The sequence below is a fragment of the Diorhabda carinulata genome, chromosome 6, assembly GCF_026250575.1.
Source record: "Diorhabda carinulata isolate Delta chromosome 6, icDioCari1.1, whole genome shotgun sequence".
Taxonomy (NCBI): domain Eukaryota; kingdom Metazoa; phylum Arthropoda; class Insecta; order Coleoptera; family Chrysomelidae; genus Diorhabda; species Diorhabda carinulata.
This window is the reverse complement of record NC_079465.1, coordinates 10,637,219-10,655,105: the sequence shown is the minus strand read 5'-3', so window position 1 is coordinate 10,655,105 and position 17,887 is coordinate 10,637,219. Positions and strand designations below refer to the sequence as shown.

Sequence of the window (17,887 nt, the reverse complement as noted above, 5' to 3'; positions counted from 1 at the left end):
TTGACTTTTTAGGTACTTACATATATTAAGAATAAACCTTCGGTCAGTTAATTATATGCAATTTATTCTCCTAGCTGGTTATGAATTCAAATTATAATTTTAGATGTACATAAATCGTTTATGGAGAAGTGTTCAGAACATATTTTGAACAAAGCATGCGCATTTACACGTCCAAAAGATATTCAGAATATGTCCAAATTATCTACGAACGAAGCTCATGATTTTATTTTTATACATATTTTCGTAATTTTTCGTTTTTCACTTTGCTTTATATATTTTGTTAGTATCTTCCTAAGTAGAATGGTAACCAGATTAACTACTAATACTTGAGTCAGTAAAATGATTTGTTCACATTTCGCGGGCTTTCCATATTTTTAAATTTGATTGATTTTCAACTTAAACAATTTAATTAGAGAAGAACTCTTACAGACATAATACTGAATTGTCATTTTTAAAAAAACTTTTCAAATATCTTAAAAATTTGGCTACCTGGTAAATAAAATACAAATTTTCACATACCTCTTCAATTAGCCTATTACCAAAAATACAGAAATGAAATACTTGAGCCAAAGCATAAACTAAGTATCCAATCACACTCGCAGCATATGGATTAACACCGTTTATCTAAAAATAAAAAACTTAATAAGAACTGCTACAAGTAGAAAACGCTTTAATATAAAACGTGAACAAACTAGTAGATAAGTGCATTTTTTGTGGCATATCTATATACTTCATAGACTTCAACGACGTAGTTTTATCAACACTCGAAAGCCGTTATTGTTTGATAAAATTGATTAATTTTAAGGGAAATTCTCAAACGTTCTTTAAAATTAACTCAATAATATGTACGAGGTGTGGTTATTAAATAAACATACTGAGGCTGTCAACCTGCAGCAATAAAATTCCAGACCAGACTAAGCTGTACGGAGTCCGTTAAAGAGTTTCTGTGCAAGTCCGTCTAAATTTGGTAAGGGAATCCCTAGTAAGCCAATATGAACACCCTGCATATACACCGTGGATACAGGGTCTTTCTAAATTCAAGCGACAAAATTCAGGAGAATATGAAATTAAGATGAATCTTTCCTATAACAGAGTCTACTTAGCTCACCCTTTTCCAAATATCACCCTTAAAAAGGTGGTAACTAAAATTGAGTTTTATTTTTTTTTCTAAACGTGTACGGCAATCCATGACACCTGGGCAACGTTAATGTATTTAGGCTAGAGGTAGTTATTTTCAGCATTTATTATAAATCGTTTTACATTTTACATCTTTACTCAATTTATTGCAAAAATTATGAATTATGGTGCTCATTTTTTTCTCTGCAGCTCTTGGTTTTGGGAGAAAAATTAAGGATAAAAAATATTTTAAAATCGAACAAGGATTTTATTCCAGAAAACCTCATCTCGAAAAAAGATTTGATACAAAACAAAGTGAGAGTTGCTAATTTTACACCGTATAATTTGACAGGAAAATAAGAAAAATAACCATAGTTAGTCGCGAGTGCACGAAAATTACAGAATTTCTAGCTTTACTCAAATTTTAGAAAAAAAAATAAAACAATTTTAATCGCCACTTTTAAGGGTAATATCTCAGAGTGAGGTTGGTTAACGAAAGAAATTTCCTCCTAAATTTTGTCTCATGAATTGTCGTATGTAGTTTATGTTTTGTCAACTCTCAATTTTACGAAAACTGTTGAGCAATTTGAAAATTTCTCTATCTATGCTGCAAGTTAAATTAATATAACAATGAAATTAATAATACATAGAAAGTATTTTTAAAAAGTTGCTGTATTCCAATTTTAAAAATGTGAAATGGCAACTGACTCATATTTTTTCAACGTTTATACTAAAAAATATCAGTTTTTCCACGATTTTGCATTGAACAATTGATTTTAGCTTCAGTTATGAATTATGAAAAAATATGTTGATATGATCTGCTTGGATTACCTTTGTAGCTTGATATGCCAGAAGTGTCAGCATGACAGTTGATGTTAACATATGCAGTAAAAGCGCTACACCATAAGCATCTCCAATTGCAGTTACCAATCTGAAAACAAAAATTTAAATCATAAAATCCAAAGCCAAAAAATCAAAATAAAATTTTAAGTAGTATTTACATATTTTCTTCAAAACTTTTAAACTACTCAACTCTGCTATTTTATTTTTTGTATGTAACTGCTGTGAGAATATAGATAGGTTTTAAAAATTTTGTGAAAATAGTAGCTTCATTGTTAATGACTATTAAGTTTATATATACTATCCAGCTATTATTTATAATATCCATTCAATTTAGGCAAAGCGCTGAATGACACAGAATTAATGACATTAACTAGCTATTATATATAATAATTTCGAAGACTTGGTTAAAGAAATAAACGAGGAGGTACAGGTGACAATAATAAAATTGTATTTCAATGTACTTATAATTATAATGTTTAAAATAAAAATTATAATAATATTACCATAGATAAAATTTTAACTTTAATTAGCACAGTCAAATAAAGTACTCCAACTTTATATAGTAAATTTTTTTACACGAGGCTTGACTTTTCACATTTGCACTTATTATACAGTACAGTTACAATGCTGAAGTACTTGGTCGCCAAGATGTGATTTTTTTGTATATTTTCTGATGGTAATTTCAACTGTAATAAACTGATTTGAACCTCCTGAGAAATTATGACAGCCATAATGTTTCTATCATCGGCTTTGGCACGGTCTACATCAGGAACTTTCACCTTTACATTATCACCTGTATTTACAACAAGATAATTCAGTGGAGGTAGAGCTAATATGTTACCTGCTTGTTTTTCAGATACTGTCCGACTAATTTTCTGATTTCTTTTTACCGAGAGCAATTACTATTTCTTAGTTACATTGCGTTATATTTAACGGACCTGCAGTATTTCTTTGCCTGTTGGTCTCTTTATCAGATTTTCCTATAAGCTTATTTGGTATTTCATTTTGCGATCTAGTATTTAAAATTGTTGTTCGCTTGTTATTGTTTCCTATTTCAATTTGTTTTTCATAAATAGAAAAAAGTGTAATCCTTCAGACCATTTCGTCGTCTTGTCCTACTGATGGTCCTTGAGATTAGGTCGGGGTTTACCATTTATGATTGTTAATTCTTGCCATATTGCCCAGACATCTTTGATCACTTTGTTAGAAAATTCTGTCTCATTACCACTTTGAAAAATACTAGGCGCACGAAACGTAACATAATATTTAGTAAATGATACGGCACCTCTTCTGCTTACTTGATTTTTAAAAAAAGCATCTGCATGATTTTGACACACCATAATGAATTTCTAGTTACCATTAGCTTGTGACTTCATGTCTATCATATCAGCTGGGAACATTGAATTATCTATTGACTAATAATCGATTTTATAACAAGGTCTTTTTTGGTAAACTGTTTTTTTCTGACATACAGATTCAAATACATTGTCTTCAGAAGTTAACATTTGTACAGGGTCATTCACGACGAGCTGAATCGATATGTATATGGGAAAGTACTGAGACTAGTGTTCTGAAAATTTGCTTGCACATTTAAATAGTAATCTTACTATTTGAATTCGAGGATGAATTTTACTTCAAATTTTGGTTTATTTCAGGTAACAGATATCTAGAAATATTAGAAAATTATTTACACTGAATTTGAATTGGAATCAGCTATGGTATTAGCACGATGGAGCCCCACTGTACGCTTGTAAATAACTTTTTTCAGACTCATTTAGAGGACCGATGGATAGCACACGATGGACCGCATCAATGCCCTCCCCGTTTACCGGATATCACTCTATTAGATATTTTTCTTTGGTTCGTATGAAAGATATCGTGTATGCTTCGCCCTTAACTTCAAAAGAAAACTGTCAGGAAATAGTTTGGAATGCATTTCGAACTCTTTCACCGCAAGAAATTCGAAACGCCACTCAGCACAGGTTTTTAAGAAGAATTCATAAATGTTTGGAAGTTGGGGGCAACCATTTCGAACATTTACTTCAGTTTAATTTTTAGTTTTGTTCGACTCCTCTTATTGTAGTGTTTTTGATCTTTTAATTCACTGAAGTATTTTAATTTTTGATACGTTAAATTTTGTTATTCGTTCTTCGCCATTTTCAAGTTACTACAAAAACTGTTAATTTGAGATATATGAATTTACTAACGAAGTCTCCTTAATTTAAAGCGTAGAATCCAATGGTGAAGAGAAAAATGGGGGCTGCCATTTGAAAAAATTAAGTTCTTAGATAGCGAAATTAGGCACAATTTTCTGAACACCCTATATAAATTTTTGTTAAAGTTCTCACAGATTTTGAAAGCTGTAAGTGTTATTTGTCCAAATCCCAAAAATATTAGACCCGAGTCACTTAAACTTAGAAATATAATTTTATTAATGGAGGGCTGGAAGTGTCCAAAAATTTCGAAAATGTGAAATAATTAAAAAAAGGTGGACTTTAGGTATTCGACGCCTTATATAAAGTTATATTGCAATTTCGTGTAGATTCAAAGAATTTAATAATAACCATAGCATTCCGTTTAAAATAACGAAGTTTGGATCTACTTCTGGTATAACCGAAAGTTTCAGAAAACTGAAATTATTTTAGCTGAAACGAGCATTTCCAAAAACCCATGTATATCTTAATTTCAACTATTATCGTTATGACACTACCACCGTGTCCAATACTAATATTACAGTCGTTGATTATTTTAAAAGGTTTATCTAAATAAGCTTAGTAAATAATGGGATTCCTTTCGTTTTTATTAGTTTTTCTTACGTTCCAAGTTGACAATTTGTATATTGCTAGCCGCTGGTAATATTCAGGTTTTCTTAGTAATTTTGTTCTTTTATTCTCTTACTTTTATAATTAAAGACAAATATTTATCGTTTGTAAGCAACTGATTATTTTTTCTTAAGTTTATTGAAAACGTTTTTGTACTTCCTCTGCCATCATCAGACACCAATACAAACGTAAAATATAGCGGAAATTGCGGCACACGTGGAGCGTCCTTTTATGACAAAACAATATTATTGCGACAGCAACGATCTGGCCATGAGCCAACGGGATGAAGAGAGGGAGGAGTAACAACTCAGTTGAGCCGCATATATTACTTTGGCTCGCCCTGGAGCCGGCCCTGACTGGATTTAGTGGAATCTCAAAATTCGGCAGACTTCAATGTTTGTTTTTCTATATAACTTTTTATTATAGCAGGGGGCTTAGTTACATTGTTACTTTTGAATAATTTCTAGGAAGGTCTATTCATTTATTTGTTTTGTTTCTTTATTTTCTAGAACTCTTTGAATTCTTTTGGAATATATAGGAGTTTCTGAAATGCAGTATATTTAGTTTTCTAATAAATAGTCGTAATGAACAGAGAGAAATAGATATTAATCCAAGAATCTAAATAAATTATTTAAATTAGTAAAGTGATATATGAATTATTATAAGTGTAGTCTATTGTGGTCAAATGAATGAAGAATCTAAGAGACAGCGTCTATTAATTCTCTTCATACCTGACACCAATGTAATGGTTTTTCTACTTAATTAGTACGATATCTACTCGTGAGATGAATTAATAGATACTGTCTCTTACGTTCTTAATTTATTGAAACACTATTCACAACATTAACTTATGAAATTCACTTATCACTATTACTTAACTAACATGAATAATTTATTTATATTATTTGAATACCTTCCATTTTGGTACTTTCTAAATAAACTGCGCTGCAGAAACTCCTTACATACCTATATCCTGAAAAGAATTCCAAAAGTTCTACAAAATAGAAAAACAGAACAAATGAATAAAAAGAGCCTTCCTAGAAATTATTCAAAATAAGCAATGTAAAAAACCGCTTGCTATAATAAAAAGTTTTATAATAAATATTCGCCGAATTTTAGAATTCCATCAAATCTAGACGGGACCAGTCATTATGTATAATAACTGATCATAATGACTGTAACATATTTATTCGTTTTAAAAACGTTTGAAAGCAAAATGGTGAAATATCCCATAAAGAACAATATCACACTCATTTATAAAAGTTGTAACCTATGTTATCTTTTTCGGCGAACCATGTCTAAAAAAATGCCAAAATTAAGTTAGTTATTATTGAGAAGGTATAAACTGCGATCTCTCAGATGAAACCAATAATCGAATTTATCAAGTTTTTTTTCCAATTTACATTGCATTTTAAGCCGTTTGTCATCGAGAGTAGAATTGGCTCCCCGTATTAACTTTGCATCTGGGCAATGATATCTCGTTATTTCTTTGTCCAGCAAAAGAAGTAATTTTTTTTAACTACTCTCGATTGTTTCAAAGTCTATTATTTATATGGTTTTAAGCATACGGATAAAGCAATAATTTGTGAAAAATATTTTTAAGGAAATATTATTTGAATAATTTACTGTTCGAAACCTTGGTAACTTTATCACAACAGAAACGATTTTAAAAGGAGAAAAGTGAGAAGGGTTACGCAGAATCAAAATACTTAACCGTTACATGGTTCTCCAATACGCAATACAAGAAACAATTGCTTTTTAATGGTTCTATAGCTATAGCTAATGTGATATATTCATTTTATAGCACTAATATAAATGTTGTAATAACTATGCTGTTTTTATCCTTCTGTAAGCGCCCTTTGTAGCCGAACCGTCTATGTTAGGCCAGAGGCGGGCAACTTGCTTTGGTAATGTGATAAATTACCTAAGTGAAGAAAAGTATCTAGTACTACTAAATATCAGAGGCGCAGAAAACTGCAAATAAAGAGAAACAAAACTGAAATAAATAAATAAAATTCATAACACAAAAGTTTCAGCTTGTACCACCGATGGCACACATATGGTTGCAGCACCGGTCTCCATATATCACTGGTGGTACACGCTGACTTATTTTTGATCTTGAGCCTTTGATATTCATCGCTTGATATTTAATCTTACTTAGTTGAGTTATTAGTGTGTATTAGAGAATTTCTTCAAAACCTCATCCACTGTTCACTTAGAACTAAAATCAACAGCATTAAATAAACATGAACATATTGAAAAGCTTCAATTTGATTTCAAACATACCAAAATATTAATTCAAAATAAAAATTAACAAAAATTAACAATCAAAGAAATGATCTTCATAAAACAAAAGAAATTATCAGTTAAGGATATACTAGACATAAAAAACTTAATGAAATTTATTATAATTTAATAAATTAAATTTTCAAACTTATACATCGTTAAGTATCTAAGGAAGGTAAACTGATATCTAATATTACCATTCTCTGTCACATTATGTTATTACTTTTTGACATTTTTGAAGAAAATGATTTTAACAAAAATTTTATTTCATATTTTTCGTATTCATAAATTATGTCTTTTGATAAAGTGAAACGTCAATTTAAAATAAAATCCAAATAAAAATGAATGGCGGAATTTATTTGAAAATAGATTCCGCTGTTCTTTGAAGGAGAAAACAACTACTTTCCTGGCTAATGCCTCGAATATTGAATTACATCTCATCTGAGGAGCGTGATATCAATCGACCTTTTTGTCGATATCAATATTGGGGATGTTGAGGCAATAGCCAGGATAGTAGTTGTGAATTTCGAAATTATTTCAGAGATGAATAGTAGAAATCGTTTATTTTGATATACAATTCACTTAGTGCAACATATGTGCCCATGACACTGCTTCACTTGCTTCACACTGAAATTCAAATGTGGACAGGTGATAGCAATGGTTAAAAATATAGCAAATTCGAGATAACGAGTCTACATATATCCACGTGTCCTTTCACAAACAGACAAGAAAACTCAGTCACAATAAACGAGCAAGACATTTAACAAAGGATTGAAATTAAATATATTAGACCCCTTTGGTTAAGAAATTTTCTTGGAATAAACATCTCTTCACGAGAAGAAAGCTTCAGATTGCACCAAGAAACGCATATTGGATAATCAGGAAGAAGAACTGCACCTTTTTGTAGAGAATATAAACTGTTAGGATATAGGACAACTTAAATCTATTTGGATATATAGAATTAGCTGTGCGGTTCAGCGTCTACTTCAAATATAAATATCATCAAGAGATTTAAATCAAAAGTTGTGCAAATTATAACACATTCTTCATAGTATGTGTCCAATAACATCATTGCAGGGGATCCACAAGTTCTCAAAAGAATTATCCCGTACGACACGACTAGCGGTTTTGTTTTGAATTAACTAGAAGTGTTGATTATGTAATGCCGTCTACGTTAACTGTTATATTCCAACTAACTTCACCAATTTTGATTGATCGACTTCTAACCTAACATGTTTTGTGGCTCTCAAGTAGTTCCATAAATTAAAGGAAAAACCGCAAAGCTCTCACACAAGACATTTTTCTTTATTCACCTTCGATTTACACTATAAATAAATTTGGTAAATAAAAAATATTATCGACCCAATATTTCCGGTATAACACAATTCATAATTTATTGAAAATATATAAAACTTTAAACGCGTCCTAATACAGAAATAGGAATATAAATAATGCTCAAAATAATATTTAAATATTATTTGGATGGTATTGATTACGCAAAAGTTACGAATACTCATCATTCTGAAGCATTTATGATTTGATTATAATGAATGGTATAATCATAATCGATTTTAAATGATCATGAAAATGAACTAAAACCCCACTATTTCTACAAAAATGAACAGTCGAGCGCTTTGGTCTGAAATTTAAATAAAGCAAATTACTAGAGAACGTTATTTTACAGTAACGATAGAACAGAATATCCGAGGGATCAGATATGAAATAAAAAAGGACGTTTTCCAGCTTAAAAGCAAATACCGTTATTTTACGAGGATTTAGGTTTTGAAAAAAAAAAAATGTGTTCCGGATGGATTTACGAATGCTTAAAATCATCTGTTCAAAATATGTCAGGAATGAAAAATGAAAATCTAGGGAGATACCGCCTGCTTTTTCTGAAACTTCTCTTGTGTATCTTTTTTTACTGTAATAGATAGGAATGAGGATGGGAACTGTCGACTATAATCGAGACAAGGAAGTAGGTGAGACGTTGTACTCTTTGACATTCAGACTCGATTATGAGTATGACTACTGCACTGCTATCTACCGGAATCAGATTCCTGAAACTAAATATATTCCCTCTCCTCTGTTTTCTTTCAGCTGCTTTCTATTTATTTCACAATGCTACAAATATATGTTTAGTTGTCTAAAAGATCTTCTAATGAACAATTGTATAATAGCTGTATGTGATTCAAATTAGCCCGAACAAATCACTTGTCAATCTTACTACGATAGCATGGGAATGTCCTTTTGTTATGATACGAGGGCTGCTACTAAAGTTTTGATGTAAACAATTAAAAACAAATATTTATAGGTGGATATAGGTTCATTGCTTTTCTAAATACTTTCCATTAAGATCAATAACCTTTTTTCCATTTCGATAGAGGTAAGTCAAAAACATGTAATTTGAACGCATTAACCCCTTCTTCAGGGGTAGAAAAACGTTGACCTGGCAATTTATTTTTGATATGCAGGAATAAAGAGAAATCATTGGGTGCTAAACGAAGACTACGGCGGATGACCCATCAATTCGATGTTTGGACTGTTCAAAAACGATTTCCTTTGAACTGATATGTGAGAGTTCGCATTGTCGTGGTGGAGAATAATTTGTCTTCTGTGACTGGTTTCCCTGATTTTCTCAAAAATTTGTGGCAAGCAAATGCTGGTGTACCATTAAGAGTTGACTGTTCTACGTTGCTGTAATGGAACGGATTCGACATGTCCGGTTATTCCGAAAAAACACACGATTATTCGCTTCGAAGTGCTTCGTGGGCGAACAACTTTTTTTAATCAGAACGCCTCAATCTCACAGTATGTCAAATGAAGATTTTTCAGTATCAATTCACGCACAGCCTATTATGGCTGTTGTCACGATATTCATCATGTAGCGAAGTGCGGGCACGATTGAATTCGGAAAACCAGTGATACACAGTGGCTCCAGATGATGCTTCATCATTAAAGTCGAAGTGAGTTAATCGGCACGCTACTGTTGGCTTAATGCACGTTAAAAGTTAGAGAAAATCATCGCACGAAAATGCTCGCGATTTAATTCCATTTCTTGACCAAGATGAATGTTTCTTTTATCTATAACCAACTCAAACTGCACGCATATGATAACAAGTTCTGAGTGCGGTCACCATTGAAAATGTCAAACTTTTGTTATTATATATATTTGTTTCTATTTTCCAGATGTTATTGTCGTCTATTAGGGTATTTTTGCTTGCCCTTACAACACTTTTAAATTTACACTCTACACTTATATGGTGTTCCCATGGTAACCCTATCAACCATAAATGTCCGCGTAGGTTGTTGGTAATTTACGAGCATTATTGCTTTTTTAAAAATGGTGCCTTCTATTTCATTTTTTGAATATCGAGAGTTCTGTTTACAATATATATTGGAAAATTATCGTAAATGTGCGAATTTTATAATGTAAGTAAATGCAATCGTACTTGAATTGGGCTTATAATATGTAAGAAAGTCTTGATAACTACTATTTGTTGCCTCGTTTGAAGTCGGTATCACACAATACGTCCAACGTTTGCGCCATTATTTACCTTCCAACGTTGGCTGACATGGTACCAAGGCTAGAACATTACCGAAATTACCGAAATTTACTTAGAGAAACAAAGACGTGGCAAAAAAGTGATCAATAGCATACAAAGATATAAATTAAATTGGAATATACTGGCAATTTTTATTCAAAACACAAGAGGACAAGAAGTGTGTGTAGTTGTACCTTAAGTGTTGGATCCAACTTCGTTGCAATGCTGTGCACTCCTTTATCGCGGGTCTAAGTAAATTGACTTCCCATGACTAACGTTTCAATATCAGCGTTAGAAGCAAAACATTCGTCGAATGACTTGCACATTACGACCACACGATACGTCCAATCATACCAGTGTCCAACGTTGGAAGCATTGGACGTATTGTGTGATACCGTCTTAATATAAATATAATATAAAACAATAACAAGGTATGTGAATGCGGTTGTTAGTCATAGCGAAAACGCGTTACGATTCGAGAGAAAGCTAATAATATGTTTTTCAAGTTTGTGTGGCTTGATGAATTACATTAATGTTAAAAAGCTTTCACGATAAACCGCAGTATTTTTAATCACCCCCGGAATTATTTAATCCATGAAAGCGTATCATTGTATAACATAATCGCCAAAAAATTCACATGAATAAATCAAACAGCACCTGTGATACAAACAATTAAAAAAATTTATAAATATCACCTCGTCTATAAATACACTCTTGCAAGTTGGTAGCTCTCCTAGCTTTCAGATAATTATAAATGGTACAATTGATAGAGACTAATGTATTTCATAAATGTTGTTGAATCAATTAACATTGAAACCAATCTTTAATCTCACCTAACAACATGCTTATGTCTTTCGACCCAGTATTTAATAGCCGATCTAACCATCAACTCTTGCTTTTTAGTCAATCCATTGGGTCCTACACCGCCTCCACCCGGACCAAACGTTTGTAATGCACCACTTCGGAAGTTCGCCCCCAGTTCTTGCCTTGTATTATAAACTCCTTTGAGATTCAGCTCCTCATTTTTCATATTATAATCTAAAAATACCACAAATATAATAAAATACGAATAATTACTACAATTTTGATCTTTAATAAAATAAGCAAAACGTTCAATTTTTAAAAAAATCTCGTATCTACTACTCCATTTATGTATAGAAGCTACTAATGCCTTCAACAATAGCGACTAGTATCTCTAGTAAGGAAACACAAAGAAATTTTGAGGTCGAAGAGTGTGATTGTTTACCAATAATTTTATAACAGTGACACCTAATTTTACAGTCATTATTTTCTCGATTATTTTCTGTGAGACACACCGGATAAAGTTCATAAGAAAAATATTCTAGTGTACGATGGTCCAAACACCGGAAATATTAATGAAAAAGTAGATCTTAAACTGGAAGAAATAGATAAAATGGCGGAGTTATATGCAAGAAGCGATAAGCCGAAGCTAAAATAAGTGGTTTTCCTAAATATGTAAGTTTAGAAAAACCAGACCTAGTAAGAAGGGGAACATAGAGACACATAAATCCTAACAAGAGAAAAATCACTTGGAATCTCCTAAGCAAAAACTTGCTGCTGTCTTAGTACCTCATTGCTAATTTCATGCAATTGATTTTTGATGTGACAAACAAATGAGACATTGCATTGCAATAAATGCACGAACTTTGTGAGTTTAGAAAAAGTCGTTGAAAAATAATATATCTAAATAATACATCTAATGTAATTTGAAAATGAGAAAAATACCTAACATAACATATTATATATTTTCCATTTAATGGAGGATTGAGAAAGTGGGAGTGGGGTGGTTAACACATGACAAATGTTTGTATCGTAAAACTATTCTCTCTTAGAACAAAAACTGTCATGCTTTACAATTTTCTAAAAATCTAACGAATACTGCTAAAAATATATAGGTTTGAGCTGTTCTGTAGTTCACACTGTGTATACAAAGCCAGTTACCCTATCCCACTCAAATGAGGGAGATTCTGAAAAATTTTCATTGTTTTCCATAAGGCTTCACGAATCTGTTAACGAGAATAAAATTTTTCGAAAAGTATTGATTTATCTGAGTATATTCCTTGATATCTAACAAAACTTCCTGCATAGAAAATCATCTTCATACCCATTTAAAACACTTACCTATTCATACCCATTTAAAACACTCACCGTTTTCAATGAAATTGTCCTGGGATGTGGCGCTTGTAGCTCTAAATAAATCAGCACTTTTTGGAACGTAGGTATCTAATGATGCCGAAAGTTCCTGAAATTAATTCCATTACTTGAAAATATAATTACTCATACTGTTTTCATTTGATTATTGACTTTTGGCTAAATAGACTTTGCTCACTAGAGCATCGGGAGTGAAGGTGCCAACCGTCCTGTTTTCCCAGAACATGTCCTAGTTTTTGTAGTGTTCTAGGACGTCCTGAATAGTTTTTCAGCAGCGTCCTGGGTTTTTAAATTTTAAAATTCGCGCGCCACTTCTCAATTTTTACGCTACGAGCGGCCTTACGGCTCGCAAGTAATTGAGTTGTCGCGCTGCGTGCTGTTACAAAACTTGATATCTCTTTCGCTCTACTATGGTCGCGCAGTGCTTACTATCCCGTCACTTTCTTCCATTATACATACAGAGCTAGAGCTATACAGTCAGATAACTATTTAGTTGTAATTTGTTTGTATAAAAGAACAGGAACATTTAAAAATATTCATGATTGACTTCTGACAGTAACAACAATTTTAAAGAAGTTGGATGACGAGGGAATTAATACGGAAGAATTTTTAACTAAAATTAAAGATTTTTATAATGAAATCAATCACTATTTGAAAATGTGGATTGAACCATTTGAGGATCTAAAAGTTTTCGACTGGAATGATCCAATAGGGTCTTATCTGCTATATTGGGAAAACATTGAAAAATATTTGGTTTTCTAAAAGTTCATAATATTGAAATCGACAACGAAAAATTATTTGACGAGTGGGTTAATTTGAAAAATTTTACCACAAATTTGAATCTTACTCAAAGAGGTGACAGCTTAAACGCCTTGTGGCTAACATATTTCAAATAATGCATTTCTGAGGAATATATGCAAAGCTACAGACAGTGGTTGAATATGTATTTATTATACCCGGTCATAACGTTAATGTCGAAAGAGTCTTTTCCCTCATAAATTCACAGGGGTCAAAAGAAAGAAATCTATTACTGCAACAACAGTAACTGCAATAATCAAAACTATATAAAACTTAGATATGAAATGTGACCAATTTTATAATTATTTGCTTACTTAACCACAGATACCGAAGGAAATTAATGGGGTTGAAAAGTATAGTAAGAATTAGAATGTATTAGATACTGTAAGTTATAGTATCTAATATCTAATAGCTAGTCTATAGCTAACTAAGTTTCAGAAATTTGTTACAAACTAAAGTGTTCGTTTTATATTTTAATAACTAGTTTTCAACTCGTATAATTTTATTCAAATATTTCTATTAAAAAATGTGATTATTTTAATTGCTCGAATTTTATTTCACCTGATTTCACTAGATATTTATTTAACTATTGCAACTCTATTAATGCGTCCTGTTTTTAAACTGAATTGTCCTGGTATTTATAACTTGAAATCCTGGTTTTTTAAATTTGAGGTTGGCAACCCTAGATTAGTATAATCTAAATAGCAACAGATATTGAGAATTTGCAGATGCGCTGTTACAGCGAAAAACTTCTAGGTGAGTTCTTTTTTTATCTTTTTTTATCTTTTATGTGTAGATAAAATTTAGATTTAAAGCTAATCAGTAACTAAATGAAAAGTATAAACAGAGAGGCAGCAAAAATGAAACAATTTGAAGTAAGTGTTTAGATATATCTACGACATTCATTGTATACCAGAAAGGGATTTCTACAAATTCTGCTTCTATTATTATTTAGCAAAAATACATTCGTATAAATGTTAACATTTGGATCACTCTTTATTCTCAAGAAGTCCAAAGATTTATCGCTACTAGTTGACCTGAAATTCTTAGACACTCAAAAATTCTACTGCCACGTAATCATATGATTCTTTAGGAATACTGAAGAGATACTTTAAAGCATACGCGATTGTGACTTAAATCTGCAAAAATATATATTTAGATAATGAGCGATGTTGTTCGTTGGTATAGGTAATAAGAATTATTGTTCTCACTTACATATTACAGTTACTACCATCATTTAAATTCAAAATTTGGTAATATACAGATTAATAAATTAGTCATCAATCTCTTTGAGAGAACAAGAAACAAAAATATGATGGAACTTACCTGATTACAAAAATATTCGGAGATTGCTGCACAAATACAAAATATTTGCATTACAGAAAACTATTGCCGTAAAATTTAGGAGAAAATGAAGATGATCACTGACAACCCGTGCAACATATCATTTGGAATATATAATTCATATCCATTAAGGCATAAAAAGTAGAAGTTTCAGGTGCATGGAGAAATTAATTTTTATAAATGGTTAATAGATTAAGTTGGTCACGAAATATTTTTATTGAGATGATTATGTTTACTAATGAATGTACAAGTGCTCAGATGGGTATTAAAAATACTTATGACATGATCAGAAAGTTGAGAAAAGAATCAAAAACAAAACTCAATGTACTATTGGGGTGGATTATTGAATAATAATGTAATTACCTGAAAATTCCACGAAGCCATCTTAATTTGCAGATTATTCATAATTTTGAAAGACAATTAACCATTGTTATTGTTTGAGAAAATTATATTAGCAACTACATTGAATTTATTTATAGAATCATAATGCAAATCACTAAGAAAAAATTTTTAGGGAACTCTTGAAATGATTTTTTTTTACCTGAATGGAAAAAGTTGAGAAATTGGCTGAAACAACTATATAGCGACCATGCCTACTTGTGAAGGAAGCACTGGTTTGATGATCCTCATTACTGTCATGAACTTGTCAACTGACAAACAATGTGATCCTATTCGATTATGTTAAACGATAAAAAAATTTGGGCGGCATCCCTTTGTATTGTTTTCATAAGTTATTTAGTAGACTATATTTATAAATAAAATTTCTTAGAAGGCCTTTTTATTTGGTATTCTAGAACTTGAATAATCTAGAAAGCCGTTGGATATAAATAAGCTCAAATTTAGCAGCCACAGTCAGTAAATAATTTGATCTCGTAGTGAACACATCGGAATAATAAGAAAATTTAAATAAATTAGTATGTTAAAAATTAGATAATTTAAAAATAATTGTTGGTAGATTATATCATCTATTTGTTTACAATTCATGCAGGTACTATGCCCTTCCTCATCCCCGTATTATTTTTTTTGTTCTGTATCAGGGACATGTAACCACTTGTTCATAATACCTTTCATTCAGATTTAAAGGAGTCAATTTTTTATTTTTGATCAGCTAGATTCGTAACTTGGACCACTATGTGCTGGCCATTCCCTCAAATCACATGACAATAAAGTATATTGGTAGTAATAAATATGAAGATCTCTTGTTACTACTTCATTGGGTATCATATTGGAACAAGCCATACTTCCAATTAATGCTATAAGGTGATGATAAATTTGACTTTCCAGGGTAAAAAACTTAGTTACTTAGTTAAATAAGTTACTGTTATGTTATTTTTCAATTTTTGAATAGTATTTTATGTTTGTTTCTCCAGGAATTAATGGAAGATGATCATCAAGAGACTACAGTTTATAAATAAATTATGGATCAACTGAAAACAAAGAACAATTTGTACACTTGAATTGTGAGTTAAAGCCATAGACTTGTCTATATTGAACACATGAGAATTTACCAGGTTTAAGAGAAGCTCATATTAAACGTTCAGTGGAAGTTATAAACTAATATCCATTGACGAAACTCTTAATGAAGTTTGAAATTTGAAAATCCTGTAAATTGTTGCTTTAATTAGTCAATTTATTTTCTAGCTCTCTACATGTTTTTTCTTATAGTGACATTAGGTTTTAGTAGATTGTATGTAAATGTTGAGGAGCTAAAATAATGCTTTAGATACGAGAGTAGATTAAATCGGCTCCGAATTTCTATCGCGTTTCACATTTGCCGAGCTGAAAAAATTAAATTCAATTATCTTGTCAGTGAAAAAGCTGATATTTGACAGATTTATGTACACCTTCTCACACCCTATGCAGAAGCAATCAAAGTGTGGCACTGTATTCAACAAAATCATCATATTGTCGTATTTCTAAATTGGGTCACCCTGTATATATTATTATACTAGTAATGGATATTTTGAACTCACATTTGTTGGTCTATTAAAAAACACAGAAATACCAATTTTTTGCTTAATATTTACATTGATGGTAAATTTTATTTAAAATACACTAATCGGATACCAGCATTTATCGAAAAAATTAGTATTTGAATTTATTCCAAATTGTTAGCTCTCTCTCTCTCTCTCTCTCTCTCTCTCTCTCTCTCTCTCTCTCTCTGTAGATATTGTCGTTCCAACTATATGATCGCAATAGATCTGTTATATAAAACATTAATTCTATTTCTTTTGTGGTTTAGTCTTGACTAAATATGTAGCACACCACAATTATTATACATAAAGAAATATAATTATGATTGTATTTGCATTTGGGTGAATCTTACGTTGTTGATTATTACTTCCTCAAAAAATGACCGTATTTCGAAAGAATACATTCTAAACACTTACCATGAGAGGTTTCATAATTTCCTTCAGATGTTGTAATTGTTCGCAAGCGAATATAAGCCATGAACAAAAAAGACTGTCCAGTAGATTTGCATGCATCAAAGAGAAAAATACGTAATAAATTTGAAAGATCAATGTTATATAATAAGTCATTCCGGACATCGCATTCCAAGGATACCATGCTTTCACTAATAACCGAGGAATTTCTTCTACGATTGTCTCATTCTCGTTATCAGGATCTTTTATGTTATGAACGCTCTCACCTACGAAAGTGATGCCAGTCCAAGCTACGGATAAATTATTATCAAGTTATCATTTTAGGACGACCAACAAAATAATTCATAAAGTTAGTTTTGTAATATAACAATCAATAAAATAACAGTGACCGTTGAGCAACGTAATTTTGTAAGGAAGGAATCTGTCAATTTAACGAAGCTAATGAATTGAAGAGTTTAATGAATATTAGTTAGTATGAATAAATTGACAAAAAATGTTAACCGTTTTGAAGCCGTTCAAACAGATTGTGTGCTACGACTGAAGAGACACGTCAATCGCTGCAGCGCATCCCATATCTTCT

At 31.3% G+C, this 17,887-nt stretch overlaps 1 protein-coding gene across 1 annotated transcript in view; it reads right to left on the bottom strand.

Moving 5' to 3' along the window:
• LOC130895005 (odorant receptor coreceptor) overlaps positions 1-17,887 on the bottom strand; it is a 60,194-nt gene that overhangs the window by 8,410 nt on the left and 33,897 nt on the right. Inside the window, exons 5-9 of the mRNA XM_057802098.1 lie at positions 17,314-17,597; positions 12,779-12,872; positions 11,443-11,647; positions 1,948-2,047; positions 520-624 (exon numbers count right to left, since the gene is read on the bottom strand). Of these exons, the coding sequence (XP_057658081.1) occupies positions 520-624; positions 1,948-2,047; positions 11,443-11,647; positions 12,779-12,872; positions 17,314-17,597 (788 nt within the window). The remainder of the gene's footprint in view (positions 1-519; positions 625-1,947; positions 2,048-11,442; positions 11,648-12,778; positions 12,873-17,313; positions 17,598-17,887) is intronic.